Genomic DNA, 18,952 nt, shown 5'->3' on the forward strand with positions numbered 1-18,952 from the left:
CTTATGAGAAATGCCTAGAAACTGTTTTCATACTGACACAAAACAGATTACATTAATAGGAGATCATTAAAAGGTGTGACTCTTATTATTTAGTTATTGTTATCCTGTAGTTATTCTTACCTACAGACTCAGTTCACTTTTGCTCTCTTTTGTCTAATGGTGCATTTTAATCATTTTTAGGATATTTATTCTGTTTTTACTTTTTAACAGCTAACTGGCATCAAGAATATAAACACATTACTTGAGTACAGGCAAATTCTCACTTTGTATTGATTTTAAAATCTCACTGATCATACATCTTTCATCTGAAGCACATTAAGGGCTTATTAACCTGTTACATAGGGCAGGGCGTATACAGGGCGATCTGCTGGTTATCCCAAAGTTTCTGCTAGTAGACAAAGGTCAGCAGGTGCTTGCTGTCAGAGCTGCCAAACTGTGGCACAGTCCGACCTTTGAGGTCAAAAAGGGAACTTCTTCACTGTCTTTTAAATCTCTTCTTAAAACATTTTTATGGAAAAGCTTTCATGGATGTTTAAAAGGTAGCAATGTTCTTTTATTTTTCATTATTTGCCTTTCTGTTTTTTTCCAGGAGTTTTGTTAAAGCTTATAAATTTCTTCCTGTGAAGCAGTTCCTAACTTTGTTAAATATTAGTATTATTTACCTAACCATTTTAATTTGAAATGGGACTTTATAGCCTAATTCCCAGCATACAGTCTTTTGCATCGCCTTTAGTGTGCACTGTACTCAATAAAGTCCTGCTGAAGAGTCAATTAGAGCAAAGCTGGTGTATGAGTGATATTAGGTCTGTGATTTATTCACTGTCAACGATCTGTCGCAGACCCACTGGGGAGGAAACAAGAAGAAGAAAGGTAACACAGGAGGAGGATGACATCAGTTTGGCACTGGCTAACGCACCTCCACCAGCTTAGGCGCACAATAAGGAATGAGAGAATAGTAATGAACAGATGTAAATCCATGCACCTGCACGCTGCACTGGACTAACTGAGTGAGTCACCTGGTATAAGCTTCATTCTGCGCGTTAGAAATAGTGCATGAGTGAGGGATATTTTGTGCTCCGAAATGCAGCTGAACGTGTGAGAGTGTGAAATTCTTGAAGATGTAATCTCAATTATACAGACTTTTTTTTTTAAGTGGATAAACAACCAATTAGTCACAGAGCGACGACGAAAGGTGAAACCGTGCAAGCAACTGTGGTGGAAAATACAAAAACAGCCATCACCTGCAGATGAAAATTCATGCAGAATACATTTCCACCAGCTTCATGCAGACTTCCGAATGTACACAAACGCATGCACACTCTTGCTCCGTCAGCTGTGCTCTTGCACACGTATTTAGGGTACACACCTTCTTTTCATGCATGTGCATACGCTCACTTGCAAAGAAGAAGTGAGTGCTTTATTAATTCACTACTCACCTAATTAACTCTTTTCTGTAACACATAATTTATAGACTGTAGTGGAGATGTTTTACAGAGGAGCAGAGTTGAGACACAAAAGCAAAGACAGAGCAAAACGAGCGGTCCTTCATATTCCTTCATGACGACATCCCACTCTCAGAACAATCAAGAAAGAGGGATTCATTAAGCCTCTTTATCAGTCCATAAGAAGGGGGTGGGCGGTGAGACTAAAGTAGCTGGTGTGGGCCTATGCTAGTAGGCAAAATTTTTCACCTTACGGCTGAGTGCACAGGCAATTTTCAGTTAAATGTCCATGTGTATATGGGCTAATTGAGAATAGACTAGCAGTGGTAACGCTTTAAAGCAGCTCTCCCAAAAAAGGTGTGGCGGTGAGAAGTAGAGACGTAGCGTCAAACAAAACACAGAGGGAAAGGGGACAAATGTGACAGAGGAAAAGAGGAAGGTAGTGATGAAATGGCGCGTGAAGTTCTACCTATTTTAATCTGTCTATCAGTCTGTCTCTATCTAAAGACCTGCTGTCTATTACACCTTAAATCCACAGCGAGGAATTACCCGCTGAATCCACTGATCAACATCCAGCTAATGGTAACTGGTCTCTGTTGGCCCGAAAGGGAGTGAGAATGAAAGCGGGGAATAAAAGAAAATGGAGAGATTTGGGTAAAAGAGGGAGGAAAACTGAAAACATGCTGAAGAGGGAAGATTGTGTGTCTGTGTGCGTTGGTGTGTGTGTGTGTGTGTGTGTGGGATGGGATGGGAAGGGGCAGGGAGGCAGTAAAAGTACTAATGGCTGCTGATGGACTGGCAGAATCAAAATAAGCACAAAATCAAGCATGAAATGGGATACACTATTAATGACTTGAGATGGCCATTAGCGCCAAACTTTGAATGCAGCTCAGCAGATCATGTGAAAAGAATATCATTCCTTTTAGGACAAATATCCCAAACTTTGCCAAAATTCGGCTGTCAAAGTCAATAAAATTACACCAGTGAGACTGCAAACTCATTTTTTTCCATTTCAAATGTGTTACAAATGTGTTACTAAACAAATAAATATATATAAAGATTTGTTTATTATTAAATCATGACATGTGTACAAATAAAAAAAAAAAGATTTCTCAAAGACAACAATTAAAAATGGGCGCACTTGGCCATGATGATGAGGACAGATGAGGAGAAGGATGCGAGACCAGACCGATGTCGACTCACTGAACGCTCATCCTTTAGGCGTAGTTTAGTGTGCGAGTGCATGTGTGTGTTAATGTGTGTTTTATGTATACGTAAAGCACACACAAATACACACAGACAGACAGATAGACAGACACTAAACGATATTGAACCTACCTAGAGTAACAATTAAGAATCCCGCAAGAGTGTGATGCAAAAGAAATGGGTGTGGAGGGGACCAAAAGAGAAGGAAAAGGGGGGGAAAAATAGTCATTCATGAGGAGTTTTTTAGTTGTCTTTGAAAAAAAAATCATCCAAGATCATTAATCATCAGACTTTAGACACAGAAAGAGGCGTAGGATGGGGTATGATGACCTGACGAGCAGCATTTTGATGTGAAATGCAAAGGAGGGAATGACAGGAATGATATGGTTTGGTGAAAAGAGAAGAAGGAAGAGTGAAGAGGGAGAAAGAAAGGGCAAAAAAAATTGGAAAAACAAAATTCCCTTCTTTCCCCTCTATCTCACTCATAAATATAAGAAATTGTACACCAGGTAGATGGAGAAATAGATGAGGAGGCAAATGACGGAGAGAGAGACTATATGAAAAGATGAAGCACCTCCCAGCACTGCGATGAGGAATAAGAAAAATATAAAACGAAAGAAAAAATTGAATACTCCAAAGCCTTCCGTTTTTGCTCTGTTTAGTGAGGCGAGGAGGGGGCTTTCAGTTATATCCCCCCCTCTCTCTCTCTCTGCAACTGGTCAGTCTTCTTTTATCTTCTGTCCTCCTCAAAGCAAGACGCTACCTTCCCTTCAGATGAGCGGTAACCCTTTGCCAACACAGCTGTTGGACATGGCACTCAGGCTGGCTGCATGGTTGGGTGCTGCTACGCAGAGATACAGAGTGTGGAGCCGAAACACACCTCTGGCTGGCGTAGAGCGGCGAGCGCAACTCAAACTGCGCTCGCTCTCCTCCCCCTCCTTCCAAGAGAGCGAGAGAAAGAGAGAGCGATGTGGAGGTGGGTCCTTCTGTAGGGTTGTGAATTAGAGATATGCTACAGTGAAGCCAGGCTGCTGCAACAATTGTCAAGAAAATTGTTTCCAATACAGAAAGCAATGGCTCCCTCTGTTGTTGCTCTGTTTTAATTGGAGATTAGACTCGGCAGCATCTGAGGGAGACAGCGGAACGAGCTGAAAGAACAGTGCCACACTGCGAAACGATACCCCATTACAAGTAAAACACCTGCATTTCAAAGTACATTAGGACTGCTAATGATGCTTTTTACAAAAAAGTAAAAATCTAAAGTTCTGCAAAGCCGAAAGTCACAACTTAAAACTGTATTAAACTCTATTTTGGCATTAAGACTAGTTTACTGTATCTAAAATAATAGCAAGCATATATATATATATATATATATAGATAGATAGATAGATAGATAGATAGATAGATAGATAGATAGATAGATAGATAGATAGATAGATAGATAGCAGGAAAATGTGAAAAAGAGAGAGCTCCATTTTCTTTGACTTAAAACAGGAATGTGTCAAGAGTTAAAGTGGGATTCAGTGGGGGGGGGGGGGGTCTTAATGTACAGACTGTGATCAGCTGACCTCTTGCTCTTTACAAATTTACACACCTGACTCAACCAGGTGTCAGCAGATGTTTCATGAGTTGTCCTGGCTGATTTCCATCCTCTGCACTGAGGGTACACTGTTTATACTAACTAGACAGTCACTGTGCACCAGTCCCACACTTGTTCTTTACTTTAAATCCATCACAGTACAGCAATCTAACCTGTTAATCCTGCACTAATCTGCAGAGGATTTTCATGCTTTTAATGATTTTGATCCATAACACAGTCAACCTCAGCTTGTTTAGCCATTTCACACAATATGAAAACAGATTATCTCACATGTAAACTTTAAATTTCCAGTTTGTCAAATCTCACTGAGCAGTCCTTACCTTTGCATCTAACCTCTCTTCTTCCTCTCCCCATCTTTCTCCATCTCTAAGTGAAGTTGGCTCTTTCTTTTCTCTCCCTGTGAAATACAGCAGCTGGACGTTAAGCTAGCAACAAACTGCACACAAACAGTTCGCGTGTTTGTTGATGTTTGTTGAGTTGAAAGAAACGTAGCGTTTGAAATGACCTGCCACTTAAAAAACGTCGCTCCAAACAACAGTTCTGACAGACAAAATAAACAAAACAAAAACCTTGCTTCCTTCATGCTCGCTACTTTTCATAGGGCTATCTACATGCTGAAGTACCGCTACCAAAACTTGTGGATACGTGCAGTCCTTGTGATCGTGGTGTTGTAGTGACTAAAGTAGTTATTTTAGCACACATTAAGCTGGGCAAACACTGCGATTTTTTTCAGTCGCGTTATTGCTTCTGCTCAAACTGTACGATTGACTCGCAGGGGTTAGAAGTTCGTAGGTCACGATGCAGGGTCTCAACTGAAACAAATTGTACGCGAAAACAAAAAAACAGTTTCAATTCATTGTTTTTCACTATCATTTTTTTCTCAGTTTCAATACAAGATTTTTCAGTACATTTATTTCAGTTACAATATTTTTTCTCGGTTTCATTTCAAGGTGGCATCGTTCTGATCCCATAGAGCGACAGATTTTCTGTTATAACCTTCATTTTTATGGACGCACGGTGTGGGCAGTCGGGTCGCATCAGAGCATCGGGCCGTATAGTGTGAGACCCTGCATCGTTACCTACCAATTTCTAACCCCTGCGAGTCAATCGTACAGTTTGAGCAGAAGCTGAATAACGCGACTGAAAAAAATCGCACAGTGTTTGCCCAGCTTTACTCTGTGAATGTATTGCCTGACTTTTCTGTTGTTAGCTGAAGTGGCAACTTGTGCTCTTCTACGCATGTTGGTTGTAACGAGTGGTTATGACTAATGGCATCAACAAGGCATTTTCACAAGTGAGCTAGTGGATATTCTCTGTTAACACTATGACAATAGAGATTAAACAATAGAGATCATTTCTGAAATACTCAGACCAAGCTGTCTGCCACCAGCAACCATGCCACAATCAAAGTTACAAAATTACCTCTCCTACTTATTCTAATGCTCATCAGTTTGAACTTCAGCAGGCTGTCCTGACCCTGTCTACATGCTTAAGTTTGTGTCATCTGATTGCATTAAGCAGTTAAGCAGTTAACCAGGCGTACCTAATAAAGTGAGAGGTGAGTGTATATTTGACAGTGTGTTCTGTGTTCCTGTGCTTGTACATTCACCCCCATAAAAGCTCAGTAAAGGCCCAAATAAAATGCTAATGGAAATTCTTTGCTTACACACAGTAGGCTGCAGCTTTTTTTCAATTATTGGGTTATCTACTGTATTCGATGTGTGTTCACTTTTTATATTACAGCTCAATTATTTACATAAGAAATATGCACGCAATCAGCCTGTGAAATAGAATTTACACTTATTTACACTCATCAGTATATAAAAAAGTTACATTTTGCTTGAAGTCTTTATATACACTCAGCTTATTGTATTAAATATGAGTGGTAGAACTGGGAATTTTGAGTATTAGTTGCATATATGTTAGGATTACTGTTGCAGTGTGAAACTAAGTTTTTCTAATTGTGAAAATATAACTTACATAGGTTTGTTGTTATGATTTTGTAGTTTTTCTTCTTCTTTTTCTTAAATTCATTTACTCTTTCCATCGCTGACTTGTGTTAATTCAATAGACAAACAGGTATGATTCTGTACCTTCTCTTTGGTGCAGAAAGTGTGTTATTTACAGTTTCATTCCGTGGGAAATATAAAGCAGTAGATTATGTGAGAGACCTCTAGTGGTAGTTTGTATAGGTGCATGTATGATTCGCCTAACAACACAGAAAATGGAGCTTTCTAACATGTGGGGGGTTTTTTTGTTTTTTGTTTTTTTGACACTGATAGTTTTGTCACATCTAACATGTGGTTTTAATTCAAAACAAGCATTTTTTTTTACTTTATTTTATTTTTTTTATTCTTTGTGCCTGAACTAAATATGTAATAAAATCAAACAGAAAGGCATCCCGCTTATGTGGCGTGTTGCCACAGAAACCTGCCAGCTTGTGAATGAAGCTGCCTACAGGTAAAGTTTATGGGAATGTGTGCTTGAAAAAGGGTATCCAACAACTCCTGTAGTTCGTATTACTGCATCAGCATGATTCTTACGGTGCCTCGTCACTTGTCCATGTGGGTCAAAGACTGTATTTAAATGATGGATGTAGCCACAGAGCTATCACCCACTTGCGTTGTGCTAAACATTTTGAATCCTTAACATTAGTGCCAAAAAGTTCATTTTTTTCTTCCATAGCCAGCCTCAATAGCCCGACATTGAACTGTCAGAGCCCCCACTCTTGATCGCCGTACAACAAATATTGTACTAAACGCCATACAGCACCTCCTTCAGGAGGTGGGCCCATGTCATCTCTTTGGTCTCCATCGGCCCAGCCACCAGGCATGTTCCCTCAACTTCCCTCCCCAGGCTTGCCTCCAGGGTGCATCCCTGGTAACGATATCCCAGGCAGGGTGGAAGTGTCCCTTGATATCTTCTCTCTCAGAGGGATTAAATGTTCCAGGCATGTCTTAGTGTGAGGAGCCCCCGGGGCAGATGCAGGATATGTTGGAGAGATTACATCTTGCGGTTGGCCTGGTGATGGATGGATGTTTGGAGCCAGATTTGGAAGACAGTATGGATAAAATACATAAAATACACCATTATCAGAGAACTTACTTACTGTAGGAAGCTGCAATAAGGAACTGTGGATTACTGCTAATTTCATTAAAAAAAAATTGTTTTCAGTTCTTGTTGCAACTAGTTATTATGTTTAGGGAGCATTTTTTTTTCCACATAAGACCAGGTCGGTTTGTATAAGTAATTATTTAAAAATTGTATCTTGAATTTACTTAGGTTATCTTTGTGTAATATTTAAATATGAAACATGTAAGTGTGACAAATATCCCAAAAAGACAAAAAGAAAGAAAGACTGAAACTTCATGATGGCAGTAACAGGATCCACAATATTTTCCATGTATCTGTGAGACATAAAATTCCACTAAAGTAATCTTTTAGCATTGTGTCGTGCATTATGATGAGAGATTAGAGCACCAGTCTCATGATTTTTCTTCTCTGTCTTTTGTGTGTTCTTCTGATATGTTGTTGGTGTGGACTGTGTGGATTTGCTGTTTAGCTGTAGCATATTAAAATAAAATACACAATATAACAAAACATTATCTGCAGCAAACCTCGATTGTGATTAGGAGAGCAGACCATGATGCACAAAACAAAGAATAATACAGTTTGGTGAGTTACCAGTTGTTAGAATTGTAGCCATGACAGCAATAGCTGTATTGGCAGTACTTGATTTTGAAGGCTCCAGGGCTCCCCTCTGTGGCAACTGAAAGTACTGCAGGTCAGCAACGAACAGTGGCCACAAACTTGACTTTTCGTTTCATATCATTACTTATTGTAGCTAGGATTAAATAATATCACAGCAAAACCTGTCAACTGCAATGATAACCACAGACATTAGTGTGGAGGTCGCAGCATTAATGTGCAGTTCTTACGCTCATGTTAACAGTAGCTCACATGCTTAATTTAGAAAAAAAAACAAAACACTGAGCTGAATAAAACCATAATAATTCAAGAATCCGGAAAGATCCACCTTTAAGTCTCTGTGTCTTCTCTTTTTGTCATTACAGAGCTGTTGAATCAAAGAAGTTTATATGTAAGATCATTTTCTTTTAGGCCAGTTTACCTCTTTTACTTATCGTGCAATGTTTTTTTCTGTCAATGGAAACTTAAAGTTTCCATTAGGCATCTGCTTACTCTAATGCCACTGATGTATGCGTTTACCTACTGTTTTCTCTGCACTGTGGATTATGCTTTAATGCTTTTATCCTCTCCCTCCCTGCACTTTTCTGCAGTATCAGTGGCGCCAGCAATGTGTGGTCCAGAGTTGTGGTGGCTACTGGATCTGCTCAGTGTTTATTGTCTGTTGTTTTTACAGTGCTCAGTTTTCCTCACTCTGCAGTCTGTTGAGGTAAATAGCTGCCAGAGGGTTTTTTTTCTCCTTTCTTTTTGGTAAGTGCTTCCTAAATGGGAAATGTTGGGTTGTCTATGTGAAACTTTAAGGTCTCTGTTGAAGTCAAATAATCAAAATGTATGGCACTTCAGAATGTTTTTAACCCAAACTGACCAGATGTTATTTATAATATAAGAGAATATAAAATGAATTTCACTTCAGTGCTTAATGTGATGTGTTCATCTTTTCAATTCTCACTAGAAAGGCACAAAGGAAACACTAAGATATACAAAGCAGCTCAGCTACTGAGAGCCTTGGTCTGACTGTGGCCACATTAAAGCAGCAGTCCCCAACCTTTTTTGCGCCACGGACCGGTTTATGTCCAACAATATTTTCACGCACCAGCTTTTACGGTATTGCCGATAAATACAACAAAATAAAACCAGTACCAGTACCAGAAAAAGAAGATTTATTCTAGCGCTGTCAGTGTTAATCTCGTTAAAATGATGTTAACGCCATAACCACATTAACGCTGCAAATCTCCGTTAGCAAGTTAGTGCAGATCGCCCCGTGCGTGGGGGGTGTAAACTGAGACCTTTTGCACATACAATAATAACAAACCATGGTTTAGTCCAAATCTGGGGAAGCAGTGCCAGACCAAGGAGGAGGCCTACAGCAGCGGGAACCGGGCCCTGTACAAGCAGGCCACAAACAAGCTGAGCAAGGAGATCAGGGTCGCTAAGAGGAGTTACAATGAGAAGTTAAAAAAAAACTACTTCTCAGCCAATGACCCTGCTTCAGTTTGGAGAGACCTGCAGCACATTCTAGTAACAGGAGTCCATCCCCCCTCTGTGAAGAGGATCCTCAATTGACTGACGACCTTAACACCTTCTACTGCAGATGTGAAAGACAACTATTCACACCTCCCTTATGCTCACCCTCACATCCACACAAAAAGAATCAGCAGCCCTCACTCCCTCCCCTCTGACCCCCTGCTTACATTAAAGATCTGTGAAGAGGATGTTTGTCTGCTCTGTCAGAGGGTTCCAGGACAGTTTGCCCCCCTTGTATCTGAGACTCTGTGCTGACCTATTGCCCCCTCCCCCCATCATCTCCACCATCATCCTGCCGCCATGATGTCTGTTGTCATTAAGTCCTTTGAAAGACTAGTGTTAACCATACTTGCCAACCTCAGAATTAGTGAGACATTCAAAAGGGCTGTTGTGGGGGGGGGGGGTAAATACATTTTACAGTGTTTATTTATCGCATAAAACGTTAAATGTCACCGTTGTAAACAACGTCCCGAGGGATTAATAAAGTTAAATTAATTTAATATAATCGAATAACTTTAATCTCAGCCAAACCGAGTTACTCACGAACAAATAAAACACTGAAAAAGCCAAACAATAACATTTTTAAGTTGTCAAAGTGACTTATATATCATGTTTAACCCGAGTAGCGAAAGACCGCGGGGGTTTGAAAACGATGTGTCGGGAGTTTGGTGTTCTCGCCGGCTCAGATATTTGAAGTTTACACAGCTACATTCTCACCTGAAAATATGTTAAAAGTTTATTTTGCGACCCTGAAAGAATAATAAGAGGAATATTAAAACTAAGTAGCTGCCGCCATTGTTGGAAACTGGAATTGGCAGGGCCGCGCTATGAATTCTGCGATATGGCTTTTCAATTTTGTTGTCCGGGTGGAAAATCGGGAGAAATTCGGGAGAATGGTGGCTCCGGGAGATTATCGGGAGGGGCACTGAAATCGGCAGGGAGGCATGTATGGTGTTAACACTCCTGAAAGACATCAAAGAAATCCTGCTCGAACCCCTGCAGTTTGCCTACTGGCCAAACAGGTGAACCAAGGATGCAGTCGACTGCTCCAAAGACGCTCCAAGCGTGATGTCACGGGAGGGGGCGTGGTCAGGATTTTTGGTTGAGGCGCCATATTTCTGGGTCAAAAAAAGCGCTAGCGAAAGAGGAGCGAAAGCACACGGAGAACATTAGCTATGGTTCGTACTTGCTGTGTAATCGGTTGTAACGTTAGTTCGCGCGACCGGCAAAGGAACAAGCCTGAAAACGGTTTATCTTTTCATTCTTTCCCCACCTGGAAGCAACATGAGGGAGCTCATGTTGCTGATGTAACCAAACGACGGCGTCTAGCCTGGATAGCAGCTGTGAGAAGACCTGATATCAAGTTCTCTTCCATCTCCAAACATCTGTTGGTGTGCTCCAGACATTTTCAGTCCGGTAAGTTCTAAATATGTACAAATCAAGCTTTATAGCCTATTAGTTTTAATGTTGATGCGCTCAGGGGTCAAACATCCTACTGAGTAAATTCGCAGACATACTTTCTATGTATAGATACGCTAATATTATTTTTGCGTAATTGTAGGTAAACCAGCCTATGTAATGGATGAGACAAATCCTGACTGGGTTCCAACGCTCCATATGGGGCACTCCGAAATCCTAACATCTAATTCTGACCGTCACAGACGGCGAACGCAACAAAGAGCGGCAGTCGGAGGTAAAGAACACCACCACCCCATCCTAAAATTAAAAAAAGTGCTCTCACTGTCCGGCAATCATCACATAGCGTTTTAATTAATCATGCGCCCTTATTTGGAATACTGCTGAACATTTCCCTTTTGTGTGTGTACTCTTTGTAGCTGACAGGCTTTCATAAAGGAGTAGTAGAGTGTGAAGGTGAGGCCTGTGCAGCAGTTACACATGAAGAGCAGCTCAAGTTGGACAGACAGAAGACCAACACCATAGTCACCTTGCCAAGGAGGCTGTGGGCCAGAGTTGTGTTGGACAAGTGGAGGCCGAGTTAGCAACTGCAAATGTAGAAAATCTTGATCTGACAGTAAGACACACAGAGGCTACAAGACAGACGAAGGATTGTGTGTGCTGTGAACAGAGCAGAGCAGAAGTAAACCGGCTGTTGGAGGAGAACAGGAAGCTTCAATCACAACTGAAAAAGACAGAGCTGAATGAACATTTTTTAAAGGATGACACGGAAAAAGTAAGATATTACACTGGACTACCTTGTTTTGCAATTTTACTGGCCGTGTTTGACAATGTAAAAGCTTTCCTGCCAGCGTCACAGAAACTGTCGCATTTCCAAATGCTATTACTCACACTCATGCGTCTCAGACTTGATCTTCCTGTCCAGCATCTTTGTGATCTATTCAATGTTTCCCACAAAACTCTGTCTTCTGTCTTTACCGATACCATTGATGTTTTGTATGCCCGCTTAGGAGCCTTGGTGCACTGGCCAGAGAGGCACTGTTTACAGGCCACAATGCCCCCTCAATTTATTGAAATTTTTGGAAAACGGGTAGCCATCATTGTAGATTGTTTTGAAATTTGTACAGAAAGACCATCAAATTTAAAGGCACATGCACAAACATACTCTCAGTATAAGGGTACACACAGCATGAAATACCTCGTTGGGATTACACCTCTTGGTGCAATTTCATTCATTTCCAAGGGGTGGGGTGGGAGTGCATCAGACAGACATATCACAGAGAACTGTGGTATTCTTCAAAGGCTGTTACCAGGGGATGTAGTTTTGGCTGACAGAGGCTTTGCCATCAGAAATCCTGTGGGAATGATGTGTGCAGAGGTTAAGATCCCTGCATATACAAAGGGCTTCTGTCAACTCGATGCCAGGGACATAGAAGATAAGAGAGCCATTGCCCACCTAAGAATTCATGTTGAGCGAGTAATAGGTACTTTGCGCAATAAGTTCAAAATGCTGCATACCACCATGCCAATCCGTCTACTTCTTCCATGTGAAGGTGAAGATGTGACCCTTCTTGATAAAATAGTGAAGGTTTGCTGCGTTTTGGTGAACATGTGTCCCAGTGTGGTGGTAAAACCAGGGACAACTGAAACTTGCTCTTGTTAAAAATTCGTAAACGTGTGCTGTATGTATTGTGATTATTTCTCTTAAGACATAGTAATTTCAAGACAGTTGGTAGTGCGTTATGTTATAAAAACGTTGTCATTACATTAATGTATTTGTAAACTGTAACTGACACTTATTCGTCACTGTAACTACTTTGATCGCCTTTGACGTTGTTGTAATAAAAGTAATGAAAGGCAAGAAAAAAATCTTTTGTTTCTTTATTTACATTTTGTAAAGTGGTATTTTGTTAGTACAAAAGTAGTGAAAGCAAATTGTGAACATGTCTACGCACATCAGGCATAAAAGTAGACCCCAGAAAGAAAGAATTAGATATTCAGAGCTGCACTACGCATAGAGAAAAATATTCGAAGTTCAGGAAGGCACTTTTTTTTTTTTTTTGATTAACTCCTGTGCTTTCTTCAATCGTGGTTCACAGAAGTCTACATCAGGGAAGATGCTAACCACAGCCATGTCTCTTTGGGTCCATACAATGAGGTCACAGTGCTTGGCGCTGGTCACGAAGATTTGTGTTTGCACTTGACAGTAGTAAGAGTGCGTCCTCTTTAAAAGTGAAGTCCATTTGCAGCTAACTCCAGGCAGAAGTCTTTATCCTGCGCATCCACTGCTTGCTTAATGCTGTCCGTTCTGTATTTAAAAGCACCCTTTCCCACAACATTCACGCATAGTGAGTCCATCAGGAGATGCTCCAAGTTCAGGAAAACGTGTGTTCACAATAAAACCGCACAAACGAACCTGCAGATAGTGGTGAAGTGCTGCAATTTTTTCAGTGTAGGCCTTTCGTGCGTCCTCCTCATGTTCCAGTCCCCATCTTGTTTGCACAATACACATAGACTTTTCAGGGTAGCACACACGATTAACCACGCTTTGGGCGGGAGTTTCTAAACTTGTGGCAAATACAGCGTGCCTCACCGAAGCTGTGATTCTCCCGGCACGCCATCGGAACCAATCAGGGCTCTTGTGCTGAAGTCTTGTGTGTCCTTCAATAGCTTCTGCCTGCTCTCCAGTAACTGTTGCAGCATTTTTATACCTTACACAGTGCAGCTGTAGATCAGAAAGGCCAAGGTCAATCGATCAATCGCATTCAACTAGACTCAAGCTGACTTACCTTTGTTTGAAAAACGACGTACTCACAGTTTGACTGCTGCTTTTCTACCTCTACAGTAATCACTGCACCTCAGAAGAACCATCTGTGAAACTCCTAAAGTTTGTGGATGACACCACTATCATTGGTCTGATCCAAAATGAGGATAAATCCGTGTATAGTTAGGGAAGCAGATAAACTGGTCCACTGGTGCAGTTAGAACCACCTGAAGTTGAACCCGCTCAAAACTGTGGAGATGACGGTGGACTTTTGAAGAACCCAAAAAACCTTCCCACCTTTTGCCATCCTCAACAATACAGTAGTTACTGTGGATCACTTCAGATTCCTAGGATCTACCACTTCACGTGATCTAAAGTGCTCCTCACATATAGAATTTGTCTGGAAAAAGTTGTGGCAAGTCAGAAACTTAACCCTGTCATAGGGTCATCTTCTTCACTGCCTTCATCCAGACAGTCCTGTGCAGATCTATCGCTGTCTGGTTCGGCTCAGCCACGAAGCAGGACAGCGCCAGAGTGCAACAGACAATCAGTCTGGAGACAGGATCATCGCTGTGGATTTTCCCTCCAGAAGGACAGAAAACATCTCTGCAGACCCCTCACATAATTTTGATGAGCCCACGTAAATTGTAGCCTCGGTTTCCTGTTCTTAGCGGACAGGTATGGCAGAAGTTGTGGTCTTCTGCTGCTGTAGCCCATCTGCTTATAGGCTCGACAAATGTTGTGTTCAGATACGCTCTTTTGTATACTTTGCTTGTAACAAGTGGATATTTGAGTTATTGTTGCCTTCCAACAATGACACATTGCTGCTGGCCATCTTGCTGTTTTTATTTTTCTAGCTTATGGCAAAACCCTTAACTTCAACCCAGGATCTGACTGAAGGCCTAAGCACTAAATCTTTTAAGGCAGCAAATGGTGCTGTCTCAGTAGTATTTGAGTGTGAATTCATAAGGGCTCAGAATGATATGAATCTCGACAACCCCAATAGTTTCTTGATACTTGCAGTTGGATTGGAAGTTAAGATTGTTTACTTTCTTTATGGTGAAAGAATTTAATTGTTCCATTTGAAACCTTGCCTTGCTTACGTGGATAGCAAATAAATGTCAAACATCAATGACGAGCCAATGAAGAAAAAAGGTAAACAAACTCAAAATGTAATGAAGGGCACGCTACAGTCATCTGTAATCTCTTTGTTGGTTTTAAATATCTACCTGGATGTGAGCTTGTTTACATCGTAATTTTCCACAGTTTTTTCTAAGACATCTACTCACTCCTGTATGGCATAACATGTGGGCAAGGACTTTAGGCAAAATTTGCAGAAACACTCATTCAACCCTCAGCCTTCATGGACTGAGAAGACTCAAAGGCCAATTATACCTGCACGCTGCTTGTCTGGGTGGCGACACCTATCATTTGTAAAAGAATACTTCAGCAAATTCTCACGTCCTCAGTTCTCAAATGGTGATGGGCTGTAGTGACATTATTGTTTGTGAGTGGTAGAACCAATGCAGTAACCGTAAAAAGCCCCTGAGTCAAAGTCTGTAAGTGTGGAGATTGAATCAAGCCTCTGTATGACCTGGAAGAACCAAAGCCATCACTAAGGTCGGACCTAATTAAATGTTTCCATGAAGGCTGGTACCCATCCCAGGTGAAGCCAGTGAATGTGATGTTATAGCCTGTACAGCTCAAAGTTCCAACACTGGCTCGTACAGACCATCGAGAAGACTCCATTAAGACTCCATTAAGTTCCAATTTCAATTTTGTCACTATTCCCTTCAAGGTACTTTTTATGAGCAGTGCTGCGCCACTTCCAGCAACCTTGCTACTTCCATTTTTTTTTCTATGGATGTTCTGTACTGACCAACTGCATGTTCACATTTTCAGTGCACATTGTATCATATCCATCAAAACAGTGGGCCTCAAACCTGGATCTGAGCGAGGAAGGTGGTTCTGTGATGAATGTGCACAACTGTACAATGGGAAAGTGCCACAGTTCAGATCTTTTGTCCCAAATTTTCTCTCTCGGACCTTTCATAATGTTACAGTCTAGAGATATTTTCCAGGTCTAGTTTTATCTCTTGATGCAATGCCCTCAAAATTCCACTCATCCACTGAGGACTGTCTGTCTCTTGAAGGCACAGCTTATCACCAGTGATGATCCTCAACATGAAGATTGAGCTTGACACCTATTTTGCTCACTGCGCAAATTTGAGGTCCATGAAAAAGTCAAAAATGCAATGATACTAAAGACTTTGACAGTGATTTAAAAATTTCAGATGTCATCTTCCAAGGCTTATATTGATGCAGCACTGTTGGATCCAGGCATGTCTTGTCACAGCCTAATCTGGTGAACCAGTCTCTCCCTCTGCCAATCACTTCCAGAGGACCACTTAGCTTTTCTGTCTTGATTTACCATAGTTGATTTTATCATATTGCAGTGAGCTTAGTCTATTGCACTTCAGATTTTCTGGACTGAGTTCCTCCATCCTTCATCAGAGCAGTGCAACATGCCCTGTCAGCATTTTCATCTAATCTTACCAGGGAAGTGCACTTCCATATACCATCCCTGAAGCCAGGACTTTTTAGTAGATTAGCAGGACACTAATCAGAAAGTTGGTGGCTTGATCCCTGGCTGCTCAAATCTGCATGCCAACTAGTGAACCTTGATGCATTCATTGGAGTGTGAATATTACGTAGAAAGCACTTGCGTGCTTGCGCGAATCGATGAATGAGGATTTTAGTATGTAGTGCTTTGAGTGTTCGGAGTAGAAAAGCACTTTATAAGAACGAGACTGCACCTCTTCCACCTAGTCTGTTTATAGATCCTCATCCGAGACATGCCAACGTCAGTCAGAGCTCATGGCCAGCCAATGTACACAGTTTGTCTCAGTCCGAGCTAGTTTCTACTTCCCTTTCTTCCAGACATTGCATTGCCAGTTTCCTGGAGACATGAGACTGTCTTGTTGTTAAAATTCCAAACCAGATCATCTACCAGCCTGGCAATTTTCTTTACCAGAATGGTTCGTTTCAGTTCCTCTTTCCGCTAAGACTAAAATCAAGTGTATTCTTCTTTTGACCAGCTTCCACAGGTCAAAGCCCAAGAACTCTTTAACGAGGCAGTCTGAGAATCAATTTCTGCTTTGATTTTAATGGGGCTGTGCAGCTAGTCCCACTAGAGAAGGATAGGTAGCACATTTGAGCAGTGGTTAGCGCACTGTCGCCTCACAGAAACAAGGTTCTCTGCTTGAACGTTATGGTCAGCCGTGCACTCTGCATGTTCTCCATGTGGTTCATTGGGTTTCCATTTGCAGTCCAGAGACAGCTTTGTTAAGGTTAAGTAGCATCTCCAAATTATCTGTCGCTCAATTCATCTTAGAGAGGGCTCCAGCCCAGCTGTTTAAAATAAATGGACTAGTGGATGGCTTCAGGGACCAATCTTAAAACCAGCCAGCCAGCCTTGTGCCAAAATAACGGAGTGGTTACAGCTGTTTAAAGCATTTCAATAATCCTCTTGATGCCTTCACAAGGATTTATCCAAATAGTTGTTCTGATCTTGTTCTCGCATTTGAAGAACACCAGTATAAGACATCCACTGAGTCACAGGACTGCCATCTGACAAGGTTTATTGTGCACATTCAGAGACAATAACATAACCTTTTTGATTTTGGTCCCCACATGACTATATTTTCTGTATCCTGTTACCAAAGTCCATGTCTTTGTTAGGCATTGGTTTTCTGCTTTGTGGTTTCTGTATGGTCCGAGCCACACAGGCTTAATGTCCACTCTGTAATCATCCGGCAACCACTGGTAATGAGGTTTAAAAAAAAAAAAAAAATTTTTATATATATATATATATATATATATATATATATGCTTTGACATCGATTGCTGAAGCCTCATTCACATAGGCCTAGGGATCAGTCAGTGATCCACTGGCAACCCCAGGTTGTTTAGGAAAAGTATGTATCCCACAACCAGCTGGTGAGTGGTTGCTGGCAGTCGCCACTGTGTCGGTGACGATTTGTCTGCACCAATTGGGCAATCACAAGAACGTTGTGGATGCAGCACTCTTTGAAACAGATTTCACATAGCATCACCCACAAACCTCTATGAACAACTTGCCAATCCTATGGGAACTACAAAGGAGTCATCCAGGCTCTCTAGGCCTAGGTGACTAAAGTCTAACTGCAGAGGAGTGCTATGGCATTAAATACAGAATATTTAACCTGTCGCTGACTTTAATAAAACCTCTTTATTATGCTTGTGAAAGTCTGGTTGCCAGACAAAACTTACAAAAGTTATCATTCTGTTTCTACCACACATTTATACATTTCTGTGCAATTTAGTTTACATGGAAAAAAAAAAATCCTGTCAAGTAAAAGAGGAAGAAAAAAAAAAAGAAAAAAAAAAAGATCTGGGTCTGAAGATCAGGAGCGAACAACACAAATACCTGATCTGGCAGGAGGGGCAAACTTTTTCAACTTATATACACAACAGCTTAAGTCACAAAAAACACATTACATATGATGAGTCAGACAAAACCAACCGTTTGCCACTTGAACTCTCCAAGTCAGTTTGTTGCCCAGTTGTTATGTGGGAAGACATTTACAGGTGTTTGTTTTTGTCCAGCGTACAATATTTCAGTTCCTAACACAAAACAGGTGAAAAGTCATAAACTATCAAAGGCAAAACGCTATGTCTTTTCTGTAACGGTTCAACTAGAGCTGGAACTGATGACATTTGTGCACTGAGGTTCGCAGAAAGAGCCAAAGCGCCCATATACATCTTTGGCTCGAACAGCAAAGTGATACGTGGAGCCAGACTGGAACTGGGTCAGCGTACAGGCCATAGGCAGTGGAAGGGCCTTCACCTCCCCAATTTTCTTCCAGTGCTGCTGAGATGCATTGCTGTTAGAGTTATCTTGATGAAAGGCATAAAGGTGATAGCTTTCTACAGCTGCGCAGGTCCGATCAACTTCTCCAACACACCAGGAGAGCACTATACCAGTCTGACTCTGCACCAGCTTTAGCTGAGGTTGTTGAGGAGGTGAGGTCCGTTCAGCCTCTGGGGGTAAGCGTGATGGTGCGGGTGCAGGAGGGAGCGGTGGAAGCGCCATGCTGGAGCCTCGAGTTGGTGTAGTAGTAGTGGTTACACTGCGGGATTTTAATGGAGTATCCTGCAAAAAAAGAAATCTGGTGTCACAGCTTGTTCTTTCCTTTTAGTTGTGGCAAAAGGATCATTCGTGCTTGGATAACTCCCAAAACAGCTAACAGCTGT

General features: G+C 41.4%; 3 protein-coding genes across 13 annotated transcripts in view; 1 reads left to right on the forward strand and 2 right to left on the reverse strand.

Moving 5' to 3' along the window:
* grin2bb (glutamate receptor, ionotropic, N-methyl D-aspartate 2B, genome duplicate b) overlaps positions 1-3,575 on the reverse strand; it is a 154,509-nt gene extending 150,934 nt beyond the window's left edge. For 2 of the 5 annotated variants that reach the window (XM_076885006.1, XM_076885005.1), the window contains exon 1: positions 2,781-3,572. The gene's annotated coding sequence lies outside the window, so the exon portion shown is untranslated. The other 3 variants (XM_076885003.1, XM_076885002.1, XM_076885004.1) reach the window with 3 other exon arrangements.
* A 6,850-nt stretch (positions 3,576-10,425) lies between these two features.
* Positions 10,426-12,746, forward strand: LOC143419100 (uncharacterized). The gene is made up of 2 exons (XM_076885390.1): positions 10,426-10,499; positions 11,380-12,746. Exons 1-2 carry the CDS (start codon positions 10,426-10,428, stop codon positions 12,554-12,556), a joined length of 1,251 nt encoding a protein of 416 aa, XP_076741505.1. The 3' UTR covers positions 12,557-12,746.
* A 5,162-nt stretch (positions 12,747-17,908) lies between these two features.
* Positions 17,909-18,952, reverse strand: part of atf7ip (activating transcription factor 7 interacting protein) — a 31,249-nt gene continuing 30,205 nt past the window's right edge. For all 7 annotated transcript variants that reach the window (XM_004567900.6, XM_004567899.5, XM_004567895.6 and 4 more), the window contains one exon: positions 17,909-18,851. In XM_004567900.6, coding sequence (XP_004567957.1) covers positions 18,390-18,851 — 462 coding nt within the window. In that variant the 3' untranslated portion in view covers positions 17,909-18,389. The remainder of the gene's footprint in view (positions 18,852-18,952) is intronic.

The sequence above is a fragment of the Maylandia zebra genome, linkage group LG6, assembly GCF_041146795.1.
Source record: "Maylandia zebra isolate NMK-2024a linkage group LG6, Mzebra_GT3a, whole genome shotgun sequence".
In the NCBI taxonomy this organism is placed as follows: Eukaryota; Metazoa; Chordata; class Actinopteri; order Cichliformes; family Cichlidae; genus Maylandia; species Maylandia zebra.

Bases quoted from the DNA above. Each gene is read 5' to 3' on its own strand.
- LOC143419100 (XM_076885390.1), top strand. From the start codon at position 10,426: ATGGTGTTAACACTCCTGAAAGACATCAAAGAAATCCTGCTCGAACCC. The intron at 10,500-11,379 runs GTGAACCAAGGA...TTACACATGAAG, and splicing joins TTTGCCTACTGGCCAAACAG to AGCAGCTCAAGTTGGACAGA.